General features: G+C 38.2%; 1 protein-coding gene across 1 annotated transcript in view; it reads left to right on the top strand.

Moving 5' to 3' along the window:
• Positions 1–20,251, top strand: part of TENM3 (teneurin transmembrane protein 3) — a gene marked incomplete at both ends in the record, with an annotated part of 157,040 nt that overhangs the window by 46,976 nt on the left and 89,813 nt on the right. The window contains one exon of the mRNA XM_009080076.1: positions 8,692–8,930. Within this exon, the coding sequence (XP_009078324.1) occupies positions 8,692–8,930 (239 nt within the window). The remainder of the gene's footprint in view (positions 1–8,691; positions 8,931–20,251) is intronic.

Below are 20,251 nucleotides of genomic sequence, written 5' to 3'. Positions count from 1 at the left end.
CTGCTGGAGCCTGCTGGGAAAGCTGATCTCATGCATCAGTGAACCAGAGTTCGTATGAGACCTAGCCAGTAATTTCTGTTATCTTTTACATCTTTCCTATAATGTCAGTCGGCAGAGATTAATCTTTTCTTTCCATCTGTTTCCTAAACTCAGCGCAAGGAATCGTATTTATTGATGTGATCTATCCATTAGTGAACCAGGCAGAGCTCTCTAATGTCAAGTGGCAGGTGAGGGTCATGGTCTCTCTCAGAGAACCCAGTTCAATCCAGCTTGAATAGGATTTGTCAGCAGAGAGAGGACACAGCAGTCAGTAGGTGCAGTACTATGATTGATTGTGATCTTAGACCACTGTTTTTTCCACAGTTGATGGTTTTCTTCTGATTCTGGCAGTTCGTGTATCTGGTAGGGTTTGGTTTTTTTTAACAAACAAAAGGCATGGTATTCCTATTCCCAGGAGGGAAAAATTCAGCTGGTTTACATTAAGGAAAGTCAGAGAGATAAATACAAAAACTTAAATGAGAGAAGTTGGAGCAAAATAGCTACAGCTGGCTATATCCATCCTCTCTTTAAGCTACTTTCTTAAGATTAATTGATTTCTTTGTATGGAAATGGCAAATAAAATGCTAGGTCTTCACACAGAGATAGAAATACACTATCTCTTCATGTGTCAGTGATGACATATTTCAGGTAGAGAATGAGAGCTCCCAAACCTTAGAAGTCTGGTCTGTCTGACTTGCCTATGTCCATTTGTAGCATCAGAAAAATAAAAAGATAAAGTTGCAGTTACCCTTATGTCTTACTTGTTTACACTGGCCTCATGGTACTGCCAAACATCTGTAGAAGGTGTCATTATGCTTTGAAAAGCAGAATGACTGATTCCTTCTGTCTCCAGGTAGGTGCATTATGAATTGGGATGATTTGGGGGCAAAATCTGGTGCTTTATTTTTAGTTCTGGTGAGCAGTCATCACAGTTGTGTTCATCACAAAACAGAATAGTTACAGTTTGTCTCCCCAGAATTTCAACAATACCATTATATAAAATGCATAATCCAGGTCATTACTATTGAATTCTGAGCAGAGAAGTCATGTCTCCTGAAGTGTTGGTCCTGAGACATAAAAATGTCACCAAAACATAAATGCACTAAAATACACATTTCTCTCAACTTGCTTCCACTCGAAGTGGATTTAATAGATGTTTTTTTCCTCCTGTGGAGGCTTAGGAGAATGCAATTGATATATTCCTAATTCTCAGTGTTTAAGGTGTAGATATTACCACTTGTGCCTTGTGGTGAATCCAGGCTAACAGACTGAGGACCTTAGCAGAATGCGTAAGACATTTTACCTGGGGTTTCTTACAAATGTCTTAATTCTTGTAATAATGTCCACAGATTCAACACATCTTAGAGGCAAATAGATAATTTTTAATAGAGTTAGATACTGGCAGATTTGAGTTAGTCTGGGGAGGGGGGAAGATTAACCTATGCTCCACAATGGTGTGCTCATTTCGTAAAGTATTTAACTTGTGATTACAGAAGACGGAATGATATTGCCTTGGCTGGAAGAGTCAAGTACAGTGATCTTTTGGGCCAACAGTGGTTACCTGTGCTGGTAATTGCTATTGTGTCCATGTTTTTTCTCAAACTGCAAGGAGGGCATATGAGTCAAATGTAACAAATCAGTGGACTTGTTACTGACATTAATTTTTAGAAAGTCATGGATATAGCTAAATTTTTTGGGGTCTTTTGATACCTATAAGTAAAAAAAATAACATGCAAAAAATGTTAGGGATAGTTTTTCTTTCCTCTTCCACCTCTCCCCAAGTCACTTTTTATTCTGTCGTCTTCCAAATGTCAGTTTTGTTTTATTCTACACTGAAACAACAGGTATCTGAAAATAGCTTTCCTCAACTCCACAGTTGGCTTTTGCTTGACCCATAAAAAGCTTAAATTTTGCTTTTTTGCTTTAGGCAATTACTTCTTAATGCTTTTGTACATTTTACCCTAAAAATAAAGGGAATCAAACAGTAATATAAAAATTTGTCTTTGTGTACTGTGGGGCAAACAGTACATACTCATTACACAAGAATAAGGGAACAATCAGTTGAATTTAAATTGAAATTGATAGAAGAAAATACATTCTGATATAGTGTGTGTTTAGCCTACAGAACAAAATGCCACAAAACATTAGTGCAAGCATGAGTTTTGGACTGTTTAGAGAAAGAGTGAGCTGTTAGTGAATAAATAGACTGGAAGGCATTCATCCCCTCCCTTTGTACTGGCCACTTCCAGACAGGGTGTTGTTCCTGGTGGTCTGCCCTACTGCAGTAATTCCTGTTTCTGCTTATTTGGTTACAGTCACACACAGATTTCACACATGTAACTATTCTCTATCAAACAAGATTATCCTCTTTCTCCACAATTTTTGTTCATTGTAACTTGCTCATTGTACTGCATATGCTTGGGGAATCCTACCCCTTACACTGTTTTTTAGACAGCGACCTGATACAGAAATCCAGGTCAGAGATTGTTTCTAACATTGGATGCCATTTTAGTGTAGTCTTCTGCGTGTTATGGCTGTTCTTCCTCAGTTGTCTTCTAGTACTGGGTTGTACTGATCTGCAGTGCCATGCATCATTAACACCACCATGGAACTGAGCAAACTGCATTTAGGACATTATAGGAGACAGTGCTGCAAGAAAACCTATACTGCAATGGCACTGCAGTGTTTGTTACTGATCACAGTGGAATTTCTCCATTCAGAAACTTGACCAAATTAATGACTTTATTCTCCTCTAGATTCTTCAGGTGCTTTTAGTGTACAACAACGCACAGTATTCAAAGATGTAGGAGGGAGGAACTTACATTTTTTAAACACATGCATTTTAAATACTGTTTTATTCTGGATCAGTGGTATGTAGCTCTTAAGATGAGGATTGTTTTGTTGTATCTGCATAAGGACAGCCAATATTGGCCTTTATTCTGTGACAGTAGTCGTCAATAATGATTTTACACAAAATAACAATAGCTGCCTTTAAATCTCATTGACAGGGTGATGAGATATGATGGACATTCAGATGTACTTAGAGAAATTTAATAGCTTTTTGCTGGGCCTTATTCACAATTCCATGTTTACTATGAATTTTGTAAAAGTCCTGGGTGACTTTTAATACATTGTGGCATACTTGCAGTGGGATTCAGCACTCTGTTGCAGGATTGTATGAAATAATGTAAAACAGAACTAAAATGCTGTCAAGGAAGAAGTTTGAAATTATAAGGTAGGCTCTTTTACATGTCTTCCAAGCATATGCAAAGCATTCTATATGTGATGCCAAAATTAGAGAAATTAATTTTTTGCAAGGTGAAAAAATTTCAGTATAAGCTAAAAAAAGTCATGTATCTAATGTAAAAATTATATTAGGAATGTTAAAATTATGCAGTAACTCTATACAAATTGAGACCAATCTATTTATAAAGTAATGTGTAATATTCTTTTTTTCTTGGTGATAGCTTATTTATATATTAGCTTCTGGCACTCTGGAGTTTAGGGCCTTCCAGACATGTTTATGTAATATTGCATTCATTGATACATAGTATCTATTTTCTTCTAAATGACGGTCAAAAGTTCTTGCCATAGATCCTTTTGTAAGGAAAGTTATTCTAAATCACATTTCTGTTGCTGGACACCTGGCTATCTTATATCAAAAGTATTTGGGTTTATGGGCAGAGCCTTACTGTCCTTGAATATTTTGACAATCTATCTCCATTTCTCTAAAGACACAGTTTTCAGTTAACTTAATCTTTCTGCCGAACTCCTGGATGGTTTTTATCTCTTTTTTTCCCCCCTTCTGTTTTCCTATTTACTGAATTTAGTAGAGAGTGCTTCAGTTTTATTTTCCACAGAGGAAGTGGCAGCACAAAGATGATCTGATTTGATGTGAGTCTTCCCACCTCCACCTCTGCATGTCAGCCAGTGCACACCAGCACTTGGTGCTCAGACAGTACTGAGTTAAATTAAAAGCATAATTATTTAATTCGTATGCTTCTGTTTTCTGATCTGCTATCTTTGAGGTTTTGGATGCTGTATTTCTGTTTTCTCTTGTAAAGGCAGAAGCTTAAGTGATATGTCTCCTGCTTGTGAAGTAATGCTTTGTTACATACTGTCTTTGGGTCCACGTTTGTGACATAAATTTGTATTTTGTTACCAATATGTAGTTTAGGTTTGTTAGGTACTGAATGCTTCTGCCTAAAATGTTAGGATTAGCTGAACTTTTTAATAGCAACATCTGTTGAAGAAGCAGACAAATATATATTGAATAAATGTAAAAGTAGAATATTATTTGCATTAAAATTTGAATTGAATTATTTAATAAAAACAGAACTGGCTTGTCTTGTAAAATATTAGCATGATTCACTGGATTTTTGTACTCCAAAGCTTAATAAAATATTTAAAGTGCTGCTTACATGAAGATCTTGCAAGTTCATGTTAGGTGATCAATTTTGAATGAAAGATAGACTATTGCAGATGCTATAAGCTCCCTATGAGATGAAATATACTGTAAATGCCAGTAGGTCAGTGCCTGGTCAAGTAGTGCAAACAGTTTAGGCTTTAGAAATTAGCTATTTGAGTTTCATGGTTTGAAAAGACAAGGTAGATGGATATATAGATAATTAAAATCATTTGTGGATAGATTATATTTCAAGAGCATAAGAATTTCAGCTTTATCTAGAAGCAGCCTGGATTTGTTGTCAGATACCATATCCTTCTAAGTGTCTCATAGGAACAGTTTGGCATGGCTAAGTGAGGCAGACAAGATGTGCAAGTCTGATAGCGTTGCACTTTAAATACTTATCACTCGCAGTTAATGTAGCAGGAGAGTCTCTGACAACTTTGTTAGTAACTCCACTCATTAGAAATAGAGAGATCCAAACAAATTTTCTTAACCCAGAGGAAGATGCCTGACTGAGTTTTCGGTCTTTATTTTTCCCTCAGCGTTCAGCCAGATGGTGAAACCATTCTGGCCCTATACTCATGGGATTCAAAGCAAAGGAGAATAGCTTTAAGTGAGGAGTTGTGCTGTGTGCTGCCTAAGACTACAGACTGCTGAATTCATACTGCTGAATTGCCACAGCATTCTCCTGGAGAAACTCACTGATCATGGCATGGACAGGTCCACTCTTCACTGGGTAGAAAACTGGCTGGATGGCCAGGCCCAGAAAGTGGTGGTGAGTGGAGTGACATCCAGCTCGTGGTCAGTCATGAGTGGTATTCCCCATGGCTCAGTATTGGGAACCAGTCCTTTTAATTTCTTTAGCAGCAATCTTTATCAACAATTTATTGATGAGGAGATCAAAAGAACCCTCAGCATGTTTGCAGATGACACCAAGTTGGGTGGAAGAGTTTATCTGCTGGAGGGTAGGAAGGTTCCCCAGAGGGATCTGGACAGGCTAGATCAATGGGCCAAGGCTAATTGTCTGAGGTTTAACAAGGCCAAGTGCCGTGATCTGCATTTGGGTCTCAACAACCCCATGCAGAGCTACAGGCTGGGGGCCGAGTGGCTGGAAAGCTGCCTGTTAGAAAGGGACCTGGGGATGCCAGTTGACAGCCCCGGAACATGACCTAGCAGTGTGCCCATGTGTCCAAGAAGGCCAATGGCATCCTGGCTTATATTAGAAATAGTGTGGCCAATAGGACTGCTGTGCGCTCTGCACTGGTGTGTCCGCACCTTGAATCCTGTGTTCAATTTTGGGCCCTTCACTGCAAAAAAGACGTCAGGGTGCTGGAGCAAGTCCAGAGAAAGGCAACAAAGCTGGAGAAGCATCTGGAGCTCAAGTGCTATGAGGAGAGGCTGAGGGAGCTAGGGACTGGTTTGTCTTTAGCAAGGGAAAGACGAGGCTCCAGGGAGACCTCATCACTCCCTGCAACTACCTGAAAGGAGGTTGTAGCAAGTGAGGGTTGGTCTCTTCTCACAAGTAACAAGCCATAGGACAAGAGGAAATGGCTTCAAGTGGCACTAGGGAAGGTTTAGATTAGATATTAGGAAAAAGGTTCTTCCCTGAAAGGCTTGTCAAGCATCAGAACAGTCTTCCCAGGGAAGTGGTTGAGTCATCCCTGAAGGTATTTAGAAGATGTCTAGATGTGGCCATTAGGAACGTGGTTTAGTGGTGGACTTGGCAGTGCTGGGTTAACAGTTGGACTCAATGATTTCAAGGGTCATTTCCAACCTAAATGATTCTATGATTCACATATAAAAGTTAGAATTTTCTTTCATTACCTTGATGCCTGAGGTGGACTGTCAGAGCTATGACAGTTCACCCCACCACTGTCATCTCCCAAATTTATCTGTGGGATTAACCCCTCAAAGGCTTTTAGAATATGGATTACAGTCTCTAGTAGGCTATGCTCTACCAGAGCCAACATCTCAGCTCTGACTTTCTCAGAAAAAAAAAATCCGAGGCAGACATTATTTTGTTAAAGCTTAAAGTATACGGGCTTCCGTTTAAGAGCAGTTTCTATTTTTAGTCTGATGAGTCTAACAGCAAGAGCAGGAGCATGTAAAAATTGCAGGTTAGTCAGGCAGCTTCTTAATTTTAACATGGAAGTTGATGTTTAGGAGGAATATTATTATATCGACTTAGGGCCTTCTGTCAGTCCCTCAAAACAGCACACCCTGCACATGGAAAGGGAAACAGCTACCTTTGATTTCGGTGTTTTCATGAGATCTATGTATATAGTGTTTGTGAAATATACCTGGGCATAGCACTTACCACATGTAGCCAGAAATGAAAGAGCAATAAAGGTCAAGAGATAAGAGACTCTATCAGGACTTAATGAACCTACATGATTCTGTGAATCTGTAAAATCATAGTAATGCTGTTCTAAGGTGTAAAACATGTTTTACATAGGGATAGTTGTTATTATTTTGGTATTTGCTACATAGGAAATGTCACAACTTTTAATGAAGCAACTTTTTAGACAGGATTTAAACCACCAGGGCTTTGTCTTGTGAAAATGTTGATAATCCTTTGATCTCAGAAGTGAAAAATATTTGGGATGTGCCATTGTGCATCAGCAGATCTAGTTCATAGCCTTCTGTTGCTACTGCCAGCAGGTTTAATACTGTTCAGAATGAAGTAACCTATGTAGCATATTTCATGGGATCATGTTTGTAATGCAGATATTTTCAAGGAGAGGGCCGATGCCAAGATAATCTGGTTCATCTGCTGGTCTCCCATAGCACAGTGACCTGCAAACAACAAATGTTGCTTATCAACTGCTGGGTTTTTTCTCAGGCTGCAGTGGGGCAAATTAATTTCTAGTGTCTCTACAGTGTATTTCTGACTGAGCTGCATAAGTTGGTCCATTGCTATGCGTGGATCCAAGCATGGGTCCCAGAGAATGAAAGTTCCATCAGCTGAGAAGCAGTCTGCAGTGCCACATGGTGTAACTAGTAAGGCTTTCCCCTCCACAGCTAGCTCATTTGGCACTGGAACCTCTGACCCATGCTGTATGGGTGACATGCAGTAGGCAAACACAGTGTAGGGATGCACTTGGCTTCAGGAGGACCTGGGTATTTGTGAGTGTCTCTTACACATTAAAAAATGCAAACACCTCTCTAGTTCTGTTTAGCTGTGCAATTGGTACACAGTCTCCACAGTCTCCACAGTCTCCACAGTGTGTTTTCTTGTCATTTTTAGCTATAAAGTATTCATTTTGCAAAGTTTAGTTAGGTAGTGCCAAGGTGTGTGCTACAGACTTGCCAATGTAACAAATTCATGGAAAAACCCCTAGTGCAAAGATCTTTCTTTGACTGAGGTTTTCTTGTTCATAGAGTTGTGTACATGCATCAGGAGAAAAACTCCAGGTAGTGTATGCCATGCTTAGAGGCTCTTTCAAAATAATTATGCTTGCATGAACTAAAATTAGAGGATTCTACTGTAGGAGAGGTTCAGGAGAGATATTTCCTTTAGAAATTTTGGTTGGGGAAAAAAAGGTTTACTGGGAACTCACAATGTGTCTTAACTTTGGCTTTGCTTTTCATGTCTGTTACTGATTGTGGTTCTTTTTGAGTGCCTACTAAGTATATTTCTTTAGAGTACTTCTCCTAGGCTGTAACAAGCTGCTGTATCCATAATCAGATGGTAATATTATGTGCGAGTAGATGTGAATTAGTGAACTGAGTATTCAGGACACAAAACAATAATAATCTTTGAACTATTTTTTGCAAAGTTGCCAAAAGTTTGTAACTGAGAGATTGCTGTTTTCCTTGTACTTAACCCAGGAAAGCTGTGATAAGTAGTGTGGGCTACAGTCACATTGCTAATTATTGACTTTTTAATGGAGTTCCCTGTCGTCTGTAGCAGAAGCCAACATAAATAAACAGCAGAAAGCCTGCCCCTACTTCTTGGATAAACTTTGAGAGGACTCCTCTTTATTATACTGTATTTTGGGTAGTTCTGTTTCCTGTTTGGATACCAGTGTATTACTAATGTATGGAGGGCTTTAGTCTTTACTAAAAGGGAAAGTGTCTTTTTATGTGTGAGTGTCATGATAAGTTATTGCTTCTATGACCCTTTGTAGATTGGATGCTGTTAGCTATTTGAAAAATAGATGACATTAAACAAGAGAGGTATGATTTCCTGTGCTCCAGCTTTATTTACTGCTGTGCTTTATCGTGTTCTCTTTCTTTCACAGGCATTTCCTATTCAAAACAGGAACAGGGACCACACCACTGTTCAGTACTGCAACACCAGGGTACACAATGGCATCCGGCTCTGTTTATTCCCCTCCTACTCGGCCACTACCTAGGAACACTCTGTCCAGAAGTGCTTTTAAATTCAAGAAGTCTTCGAAGTACTGTAGCTGGAAATGTACTGCACTCTGTGCTGTAGGGGTCTCAGTGCTGCTGGCAATACTGCTGTCCTACTTTATAGGTAAGTCCCATTTTTTTGTAATTGTCACTGTGAACGGTGGTGTCTGATGGACTGTATATGGTCTGTGACATACTAACCTCTAACTAGCAAAGTCTTCGGCAATAGTAACGATTTAGTGAAAAGTTCAAATTGTTTAGAGGAAATAGAAAACTTGACTATTTTGCAAGCATTCTGTAGCATGGTGGTTGGTGAATTAACTTCAAAGAAGTATTGAAATTACAGTTAAGCTATGTGGTGTCAAGTTCTTGTAAGTATGTGTAAAATATAGGCTGTAAAATTCCATGATGTGAACATAAATTGCAGCCTATCTATGGAACTCTTTTCCTCTCGCTTTGCTTTACATACTGCTAATAGAATGTTTAGGAGTGCTAACTGTCATTTATTTCGTCATTGAATACATGTACATTTATGTATACAGCTAGAGCAGAAGTCTAATACAGGTGTTTGATGGCAAGATAGGGAAAATAATTGTCCAATAGGACAACATGCAGTGAAGATGTAGTCTTCTTCCTCTCTTGTGAGTTGCTTATTTTTAATTATTGTCACTTTTCTCTATTTATTTGTTAAATTCCATTCCCCAATTTTTATTTTAGATTTCCTTTATTTCTTCATCTCTTTAATTATTGATTTTCATAAATGTTCACTATAAATATTATATAATTTGAGTTTTAAGCAGTTAATGGTGTCAGTGCTTGTCTGAGAAAATGTTGTTGACTTTAATAAGGGCACAGAACAGGATCATTTAGCACTTGTAACAACTTCTGCAGCTTTGTCCAGATTACAGGTTTCTTTATCTCTGAGACTGATTTGTCTCTTTTAACTGATTTGTTAAAGAGGATTTAAAGTTACCACAGTTATGGAAGTAGGGGTCTGGGGTTTGTTGTTGGTTGCACACAGGTTCAGAGTCTCTAAGGAGTAAAGGAATGAAAATAGGAAGAGGAGTGACCATCTGTCTTTCCCTCCCTCTTTTTAAAATCAGTGTAATTTAATAATAAAGCCTAGAAGGGTTTAAGATCTTTAAGTCTTCATTGCCTTTCTTGAAAGAGGCTTGCTGCATTTCAATACAAGACACAGCATAAGCTTTATAAAACCTTTGTAGTAGTTCTTACTGGATTGAAACTCCTGTGAACAATGCAAACTGGGTTGCTGAATAGCTGGAGAAATTTCTTTCTGCTTCAGCAAGCAGAGCCACCTGAGCACCCTTTCCATCTCAGCTGCCACCCCCAAAGAGCAAAGCCTGTGTGCAAATATAGAGCTTGCACTGCTGTTCTGCTCCCTTCAGTCAATGGATTTGTGGTTATTTCATGTGAGTGTGCATGGGAGTTTAAAGGTGTGGTTCAGAGTTAAGCCTTGACACTAGATCTCTTTTTAAGTGGAGTTGAAATATTCTCACTTAAAACACATTGATTGTGCTCAGTCTCTGTAATATTGCCTCATAAGTCATCAGAAGTAAACATCTGCTACTAAATAAATACATAAATATGAAAGAAGGAATTCAGTATGAAGTATCACTGTCAAGAGCCAGGAAAAACAGCCATACATACATAGAGTAAAATGCTAGAGACCTGATTCTATACTGAACTCTCGACTTTGCTAGCCCCAAAGAGCCAGATTACTTATGAATCTGAGGGGCACAGGAAGGTAGCTGTACTGGATTATTTCTCCCATAGGCACATTAAGAAATATAAGCGTGTCTAATGCGCCTCTACTCCTGTATTTGAGAAAAAGAGCCAAGCTTTCCAGTGAGTGAGAGCTTTCAGCTCCACACATCATTTATTCACATACCCTGTAAAAAAAAAACAAAAACAGCACCACAAATATATCTGTACAGCATTTCATTTCATGGGCACACGCCAGCTCACATCCTTGCTGAAATAAAGAATGCACAAGGGCCTTCCTCTGCCCATAGTCAATAGGGAGCTCTATGCCTACTGGTGATATTACACATATTTCAGCTAACTCAGCAATGTAAATGTAAAATTCAGCACTCGGGTGCTCTCTAGAGAACTTTGGGCCCATAAAATCACGAATGGATTGCACTCATTCATATATGTGGTTTTTCCATCTCTACAAATGTAATATCAGAAATATTCTCCATTTTATAGGCCATTCAAGTATAAATCAGTAGAAATCATTAATGTAAAATGGTAGCAGTCTTTCATCTTGGTTAACCGTTTCACAGAATTATAGAATGGTTTGGGTTGGAACAGACCTTAAAGATCTTTTAGTTCAAACCCTCCTGCCATGGACAGGGACACCTTGCACTAGACCAGGTTGCTCAAAGTGCCATTCAACCTGACCTTGAATACTTCAGGGATGGGGCATCCACAGCTTCCCTGGGCAACCTGTTCCCTTGTCTGACTACCCTTAGGTAAATAATTTCTTTGTAGTATCTAGCATAACCTACTCTCCGTTTAAAGCCATTACCCCTTGTCCTATTGCTGTTCACCTTTGTGGAAAGTCCCTCTCCAACTGTCTTGAAGGCCCTCTTTATGTACTGGAAGGATGCTGTAAGGTCTTCCCAGAGCCTTCTCTTCTCCAGGCTGAACAACCCTAACTCGCTTAGCCTGTCTTCACAGTAGACATATGTTTCATAGCATAGGTGTAAAAAGGAAATGACTGAGCAGGAAATTAGTCTTAACATAAAAAGCTGGGAAGGACTGCAGTATTGTGTGATCTCTAGCATCCCATGACATGCTTTAACAGTGGCCCAGCATGTCTGCTGAGGTTTACAGCAGCTGAGGTGGCATGTCACATTTGTAAAGCCAGTTTGAGACATGTTTTGAACTTCACAGAGAGACATTGCCACAAGTGTGAAAATGCTGCAGCGTTGTAGCATTTGCATGAAAGAAGGAATTCAGTATGAAGTATCACTGTCAAGGGCTTGGAAAAACGGCCATTTTGGAGCAAGATTGCTGGAAAACATGCCAGTACACATTGATAAGGAATGTAGTGTGACTGATGTCCATTGTGTAACTGGGGCAGCTGCAGACTGAAGAACTAATAGTACCACTCACTCGGTGAATGGTGGTGTAACCAGGCCCTTCTCAGAAATGCAGAGATTAACATGTCATGCCCAGGCTTATTTTAGTTGCAGTGGGTATGGGGTAGAGAAAGTGACTTGAGATCCCGGTGCCTCTGCTCAGGCGACATAAGGCAGAAGAGACAGTTTGCTAGACTTCATGTCTGCCTTTGCAGAACTGCTCAGTCAATTACTGCTCCGTCAATTAGCCCAGCCAGAGGAAGGAGCTGCACCAAGAGTCTGGCGTGTCTTGCACTTCTTCCATCACTCTGACAGGAAAGACTCCTACGTTTACAAAGTCTGCAAAGATGAGGTGAGAGCAGAGTGTGTCAGCATGGGTAGATACCAAAGCAAACACTATACTGTAAAGCCACTTAATGCAGTCTTGGGGATCACAAGGAATTGAAAATGTTACTTCAGTTACAGGAAAGTCTCTCTTCCAGCCTTCCCATGTATTTTTGCTTTTCTAGCCCTCGTGGTCTCCCTCAACCATTCTGCAGTGTACGAAAATATTCAAGTTTACTATTCCTGTCAATTAGACATGCTAATTTTTAGATAAAGTAGAAGTGAGTTATGGAAGGTGTTGATCCTTTGTTTACAGGCTTCATCTACTGTTAAATGGTTGAGAAAGAAGTGTAGCAACAGAAACATGCAAATGGGGAACCAGCAACGTAGAGAAGAGTGGAATTAAAAATAGCTTTAGTTTAAAGTAAAGGATTCAAGGAAAGTCTCCCTAAAATAATAGGTTAAAAATGGGGAGTAAAGAATATAAACTTCCTCATTTGGGGATCAGGTTTGCACTGGATTTTCTTCAAGCTGCTCATTTGCTTAACTACTGTCTGTAATCAGATTTGCAATCAAGGAAGAAAAGCATTTTTTTCCAACATGAAGATTTTAGAATCATTTTCCCTTTTTGGAATACTAGGAAGAGCAGTATTAAATTTAAGGCATGAGAGAGTAAGAAATACGAAGTTGCCTTAGTTTGACCTCTTTCTATATACACGTTGATAGTTTTACCCAAACTTGGTACAGGGAGTCCATATGAGAGCCAGAAATAGAGTCCAGCTTTACAATGTGCGAGACAAAACAGAACTTTGTCCTTTGTCTCCCCATGGCTTACTGCCTCCTTCAGCATCCATCATTTACAGTGAATGAGCGAATGAAGGGAAATTTTTTTAGAACACCTCTTAAGTCAAATGTGGGCATTAAGTCTAAGAGTCATATGTAATTTCCATCCTTCAGTTCCAGTTTTTCATATCTTCTTGGTCCACTTTTCATGTTATTAAGGGGAGGAGCTTGTTGTTCTTTGATGTGGTTTTTTTCCTAACAGAAAAATCCACTGTGTAATTACAGAGAACTAACTAGTCAGGAGGAGTTGTTTCCAATATGTTGTTTCATAGCAGACTCTGACCAGCTGTATTAACAGACTGATTTGTACTGTACTAATTATTTCTTCTTTAGTGTGGATTCAAGAACTGGATGAAATTAATGAGAATTTGGGGACATCAGGGGCCCTCTTTCTTGCCCAGGAGTTACTCTGGCAATTGATTCTCCATTGCCAATGGCACTGCCTTGATATTGCCTAAATCAATGCAAGAAATTGCTGCCATTTTCACTGTACATGGACCAAAGAGGCAAGAGTTTTCCTCAGTCAGTGCTGGAATTGCACAATGCCAGGTTCAGTCAACTAAGCTTGAAGAGTTGTACACTGAAAGATAACAAGATCGGTCATGAATGTTGTCTTGTGTCTACTAAATAGATTTTTGTGAACATAAAACATTCTTTGAATACCCAGTAAGACCTGACCTATTTAGTCAGGCCTCTGCTGCCCTGACTTCTTCACAACAATCTGTCATACTTCCAAGTCTGTTGAGCATTTTATTTTTTGTGTACCTTGGGATTGATCATTTTGTTAGCGTTAGCTCTGCTAACTCAATGGTCAGAACAAGAATATACACAAACCAGTTATTCTTTGCTATAAAGCAAGTATTTACGTGTGATAACGGAAGCACAACTCTTCTGTAGGAAAAGAAAGAGGGAACTTTATTTAATTAAAAAGGCCATAGGACTATTTTTATCATTACTGCTTTCTGTGAATAGTTAAGCAAATCCATTTTGGTCAGAAAAGAAAGATAACACTTAGACTTAAGAGCGGAAATATCTTCTGGAAAAACATGTATTTTAGTTTATATTTCATTCTGTGAGAAACAATAGAAGAACTTGTGTTCTGCTCTGACACAGAGATGACCATACAGTCATAATGCAAATTGCAAATGAAATGTGAATGGAAAAGAGATACCAGACTAGAAAACCATGCTTGATAATTACAGATAATTTATATTTTTCACACTGTGTAAAAACAGTTATATTGTGCTTATTCAGTAATTATTACATTGTGCAGTCATACTTTTTGTCCATCTAAAAATACTACTGTTTTATCATCATCTCAAGGTATTTAAAGTAAGCTGAAAATTTATATGTTAATATGTTTCTAATAATGGACACCTATCTTCAGAGTTATCTCAAAAGATTTCAGAGAACAACAATAGACCAACTTAAGATAGAGGTTTTAAGGTAGAAAGAGGAGAAGGTGGTGCCCAGAAAAAATAGCAAACAAGTTTCATCATTAGAGGAGACTGACACAGAAGGATGCAAAATGTGAAAATTGCATCTGAGAGTCAATTAACTATCCTGCAAGTTTTAAGTAATCGTTAAAAATTATTAAGTTGTCTGTTTCTGTAGACTGAAGTTAACATTCCATTTCTTCAGTGCTGTTTCTGAGTGTGTTGTCTGTGGTTCTCCCACATTACTCAGGATTTAGTGTGACAGCTGCTGGCATTCATATCTATTCCCAGATTGCAGAGGACCAGATGCCTTTCCTGTTGGGCTCAGTGGCAGAAGTCATAGTAGGGCAGAACCATGCTCCCCAAAACTACTGGGTTTCCAGCTATGACAATTATAGAACTGAATTTTGTGACTAAAGCAATGACTAAATATATCTCTAATCAAAAGTAATATATTTTACCTTATCAATAAAGAGCAATATAATACTTCTTTTTGATTGCAATGCCAAGTTAACATTTTTCTGCTGTTTGTAAAGCTCAGTTACTGCCAGGAATAAAGAAAACAACTTAATTAATAATGCCATTTAAATTGAATTTTTATTACAATACCCAGCATAGGTATTGTAATTAAGAGGCATGAGGGAGAATATGGTTTCATTGCCATTAATCACCTTTACTTTCATTATGTGTTTATAGAAACTGTTTTTCTCTTTGACGTGCATTTAATTTAGTGTATTGTAATGCAGTTGTCACTGAGAGTTTCAACAAGGACTTGTGGTTTTCCGCATTCTCTTCCCATTTCTGTTTGCTTCACTCAGTTGTGCTGGGACCTTAGCTATGCCTGGAGCTTCACCAAGGTGTATGAATGGGAAATATGTTCCCTGTCTGCAGATATGTGGCAGATTTTTACATGTTTTCACCCCATTTCTTTTTCCAATAAATTAGAGGCATGAGATAAACTAATGCATTTATATCTCTGATTCTGAAAACAAAAAAATCAGAAGCATTTTGTCTTTCCTTTTGGTCTGTTGTCATCATTTGAAGAAAGTGCTCTGAGATTTTACAGTTTACAAAATCTACATATCACAATGTATTCAAACTACCATGCAAAAAACTACAGCAGGGGAATTTCTCTTATGTAAACCTTTCTGAGGAAGCATGCCAGCTATGTAAGCATGGTTGTTTAGTGTCGTCTGATCACACCAAGCACTCAGCAGAACCACATCAGCGTTGCATGTTCTTGCTCACTGTGTGCCTACATCTGAAGCTGTGAAGGCAGCCAGTGTCTCCAGCACTGAAGAAAGTACATCACTCCTTGCGAAGTGTAGACTACTCATTTTAACAACCCATGGGACTTTTAGGGAAGGCTCCACGTATCTCTAGTGCATTTTAAGGCAGCAGAAGTATTCCCTGTTATCCTTCTTTACAAATTACAGCTTGGTGGGAGTTGGAAGTGGCTGCCTCTCAAAGTAAGGTGCTGTGGATTAGGTACTTTGTGATCTCTTGCTTCTGTCCAGGTCTCTGTCAGCTTCAAGTGTCATGGACAGCCAGAAGCTCTCTGTGTTCAATGCAAATGCCATGTGTAGTGCTCTCTCTGCCTAATATGTGTAGCTCTGCTCTGAGCCTCACAATGTCTGCTTGCCTGTTGTTTTAGACACCAGTTCCAGAGTGCTCTTTCCTGACAGAAGAGCAGGTATGTGGTCTAACTACAAGACAGGGCCAAAGGACATGTAGTCTCTTCAGCTGGGCCTTCAGTGTGTGGTCTTATAACTGATGAATGTAGTACAGCACAATTATTTAGCAGCTAGAAACCACCTCCTAAAATTTCTAAAGGATTTTAACTCCTGAATGGACCTTAGAAAAGTCCTTGAAGTCTGAAGTACCCATGTCCTACTTCCATTTCAGTACTTCATAATCTTTAAAAACAGAACTATACGAGCCATATAATTGATATATGTAGCCCTTGCCTTATTAATACTGGTTCAGGCAACTCCTTTCAGTCATTTCTGACATGTGCTTTGTAAATGGTAGTGTGCAGATACATGTGACTGTCCACACTGGTTTTATACTTTAACATGAGGCTTAATATTACAGGTAGTACTTCCATGAGTTTCCGCATTGCAGAGATTTTCAGCTCCATCTATCATGAGATCAAGTTATTTTCCTTGGTATCCCATAGCTATGACTTGTAGATATCTTTATGAGTTTCATATAAGGTTCACAGCATTGCTGATGAGCTCATTGGGCCCCCTTAATGGAAATATTTTGTAAACAATAATGTAGTTTCTTATGTTGACCACATTCTTTCTTTCGAGACTGGGAGGCAGAGATAGAATGACTAGTAAGAAAATGAAGTTGTTGTGCTTCACCACCTTATTGAGCTGAAAGTGTTTTTTAACATCTTGAGTTGAAATAGTACAAAATCTAAACATGTTGAACATTCATGTCTTGAAGCATAAACATTAAATACACTTTTTGTCTCTAGTAAGAATATCATTGTGGATAATTGCTTTGGTTGATATATTCAAAGCAAAGATCTTGTTACCTTGTTTCAAACTAAGTGCAAAGCATAATATTGCTGCTTCTGGAGTGCAGGGTATTAATACTTGATTGGTGTTGTGGATGTCACTTGCTATTATTGTTAGTGGCACTGAGAATAAAACATTCATTGAGAAAGATAATCCTCACACAGAAGAATGTAGGAACATGTAATTGACAGGAGGTTAAGAGAGACTTGACAAGATTTCAAGGGATTAAAAAGTTAATCTGTCAAGGAGCATACCCACCTCTGCTCCAAAGCACACTTGTATTATAATTAAGATTTATCACAAGGTTTTTTGCAATAGTCCTGTCACCCTTCCACTTTTGCCCAGTGGAAGAAATTGAAACTCAGTCATTCTGGCAATATAACAGGTGTAGTGGTAAACTGCAAGATGACATGATGGTGTTGTTGTCCGTAGGTGCCACACTGTGCGATCCTGCCATCATATTGTGATGCAGTATGATGTTTTTTTCAAAATCTGAATGGTGTTTTCACTGAAGTCTCTTGCAAGCACACTATGTAGAGATGTATGTCCTTCTGCACTACTCCTGTAGTCTTCTGACAGACTCCCAAATGGTAGCAATTTTTCAGTCTAATGACAAATTCAGTTAAATTGAACCACTTCTTGATAAATAGCAATCTTAGAGTAGTTTAGAGATGTTGTCCCTGTTTTATCAGTCCAGGTGGAACTGTAGTGTATTTTATTAGTATGTAAACATATGTAATACTTCAAATGTATGTTTACATCTAAGAGATTTTGCAAACCAGAGATTAAATTACTGGGGTGATTATTCAAATTGTTGTGGACGTAGGATTAGATTTCTCTTCTTTGCTGGTAGTTTCAATTCATTTCTAACTCGTGCCTGTGAAGAAAGAAGACAGCCCTTAGAGAAGTACTGTCTGCTGGGATATGTGAATTATAATACATGTATTAAAGCTGGTAGCTTTGTGTACAAATTGCATCTTTTATAAATTGCAACTTTTCCACAAATTGCGATCTTTTCTTCACTCTTTTTTGTGAAGAGAACTGCTTGGTCCCTTTTTGAATGCTTAAAAAAAATTCATGCTGTTAAAATGTCTGATTTAGATGAGATTTTCGTAAACCTCTTCATACACAAGCACTAGAGAATGCAAAGGTCAAGTACACATGTCCAACCTTGCTTTAAGCAATAGCATTTGATATTGCATTTATGACTGAGATCACAAGAACACATGGGTTTTATACAAGTGTAATTACCCCACTGCAGGGATTAATTATGGATGAAAGTTAGATGTCCTCTGAAGTAGACAGGAATCTTTAAATATGAAATCCTTCATTTTCAAATTGATGCCACTTCAGACAGCTTCATTCACACAAAAACCCCAAACCCACTGTCTTTTAGGATTTGCCACCAATAACAGCATTTAGAGTTTTAGAAACCAGGAAAAAACAATGTGCTAACAATGTTTAGATGATGTGGACATTTGTATTTGAAATGCTTTATCTTCCTCAGTAATAAAACCAAAGAAAACCAGAGTGGTTTTGCCAAAATTTGATGAAATATGGTCACACAAATTCATTTCTTTTACTAACTCTATAGAAGGAGCAATATAGGAGTGGGTTAGGTATTGTAAATTAATATCAGCCATTCTGAAAACTAGCTAGCTCCAGAAGCCTTTAAGTAAAGAAATACATATGTTTCCTGTGGGTTCTTTAATTTAAAATCACTTTTAATTTACTCTTACTATGGTACAGGAAAAGTATTAATTTTATTTCAATACTGCTAGTTGAGAACTCCAAAACAATAGACAACTGTGTGAACACCCTTTGTGAACCACTGATTTAATGAGTTGCACAATGTGTAACACAATAACTGAGTGCAATAAATTTATCTTCACTTATGAAAGCTCCAGGCTTATTTGTTGTTTCATCTTCTCTTTCATCTTTGAAATGCCAAGTCTTACACCTCTTTTTATTAAGGCATTTTTGATGGACAGTGGGTCCTCATTTGACTTGCTCCAATTCTTTTCAAACTTCCAAGGAATAGTTATTTATGTTTTTAAATTATTTCCCGTATTTTTAAAAGTCGTCAGCCACTTCTTTTCTGTCTCCTGTTAGTACTCTCAGGTAGAGGTAACGATATTGAGATGTCCCTGTGTTTGAAAAGGAGAAACACAATCCTTCCTGTTACTTCAGCTGTAGCCAAATGTAGAGGTGGATTTTAAAATACATCCTTATGACTGATCCGATGACTTTTCACACAGTAAAAGGAGTAGTTGGTTTTCTCCATCAGTTTTATAAGTGGCCATTACTTTAGAGCTAAGACTGGCTATTCTTAATATCACCTGTAAGATTTTATAGTTCAGAGTCGTGGCTGATTTTATTTTAAAGGGGAAAAAAAAATCAATGAGAAACTATAATCCTGACTTGTTTTTCCCAAGGCTTACATAACTGTTGCAAAATACCAAGTGGCTTACAAATTGGCTTGCAAGCAGTTCACTGGCTTTACAAACAATTAACAGTAAGGTTGTCTTTATGACATAGTTTCCTTTCATAATCATATATTGTAAATTATATTTTCTGTTTGCTTTTTATTGGTAGCATTTTTGATATACCTACAGTATATCTTTGCCACAGGAATAGTTTCATAAAAACCACATCTCACTTTAGTGGAGGAACATGGTGTGTTATTCCAATGCACATAAAATGCATTAATGACCATATATTAAAGGATGCTCCACCTAACATGCAGTCCCTTGGGTGGTGGAGAGGTTTCAGTAGGCACAGGGACTGCAATCACTGAGCTGTCTTGAACCAAGGGTTTGCACAAGATTATTTGCTTATGCAGATAGCTAATGGCCTACAAGTTTACACTGAAGTAAGGTAGAGTTGTGTTAAAATGCCTCTTTGATGGTGAACTCAGCATGTCCATTCTGTTTTTAAATATGGATTTAAGTTGAAATTCTGTGGGTTTGCAAGTTGATCTGCATGTAGTGGTTGGTTTATAAATCTATATAATTGCATGGTTCAGGTAGGTGAGTGGTAATTATCACAGATAGGTCTAAATGACCATGAAGAAGTTTTGTAAAGAGGTTGTAGGTTATTTTCTTTTGGCCTCAATGATGTACCTTTGATCTACAAGTGGACTGCTGTAATTGTGATAGCATGAAGTCTAAAAAACAGCAAAGGATTAGAAAACCTATATATTGACTT

Source organism: Acanthisitta chloris, unplaced genomic scaffold, assembly GCF_000695815.1.
Source record: "Acanthisitta chloris isolate BGI_N310 unplaced genomic scaffold, ASM69581v1 scaffold5478, whole genome shotgun sequence".
In the NCBI taxonomy this organism is placed as follows: Eukaryota; Metazoa; Chordata; class Aves; order Passeriformes; family Acanthisittidae; genus Acanthisitta; species Acanthisitta chloris.
The sequence above is the reverse complement of the archived record's forward strand: the minus strand, read 5'-3'. Positions and strand labels throughout refer to the sequence as shown.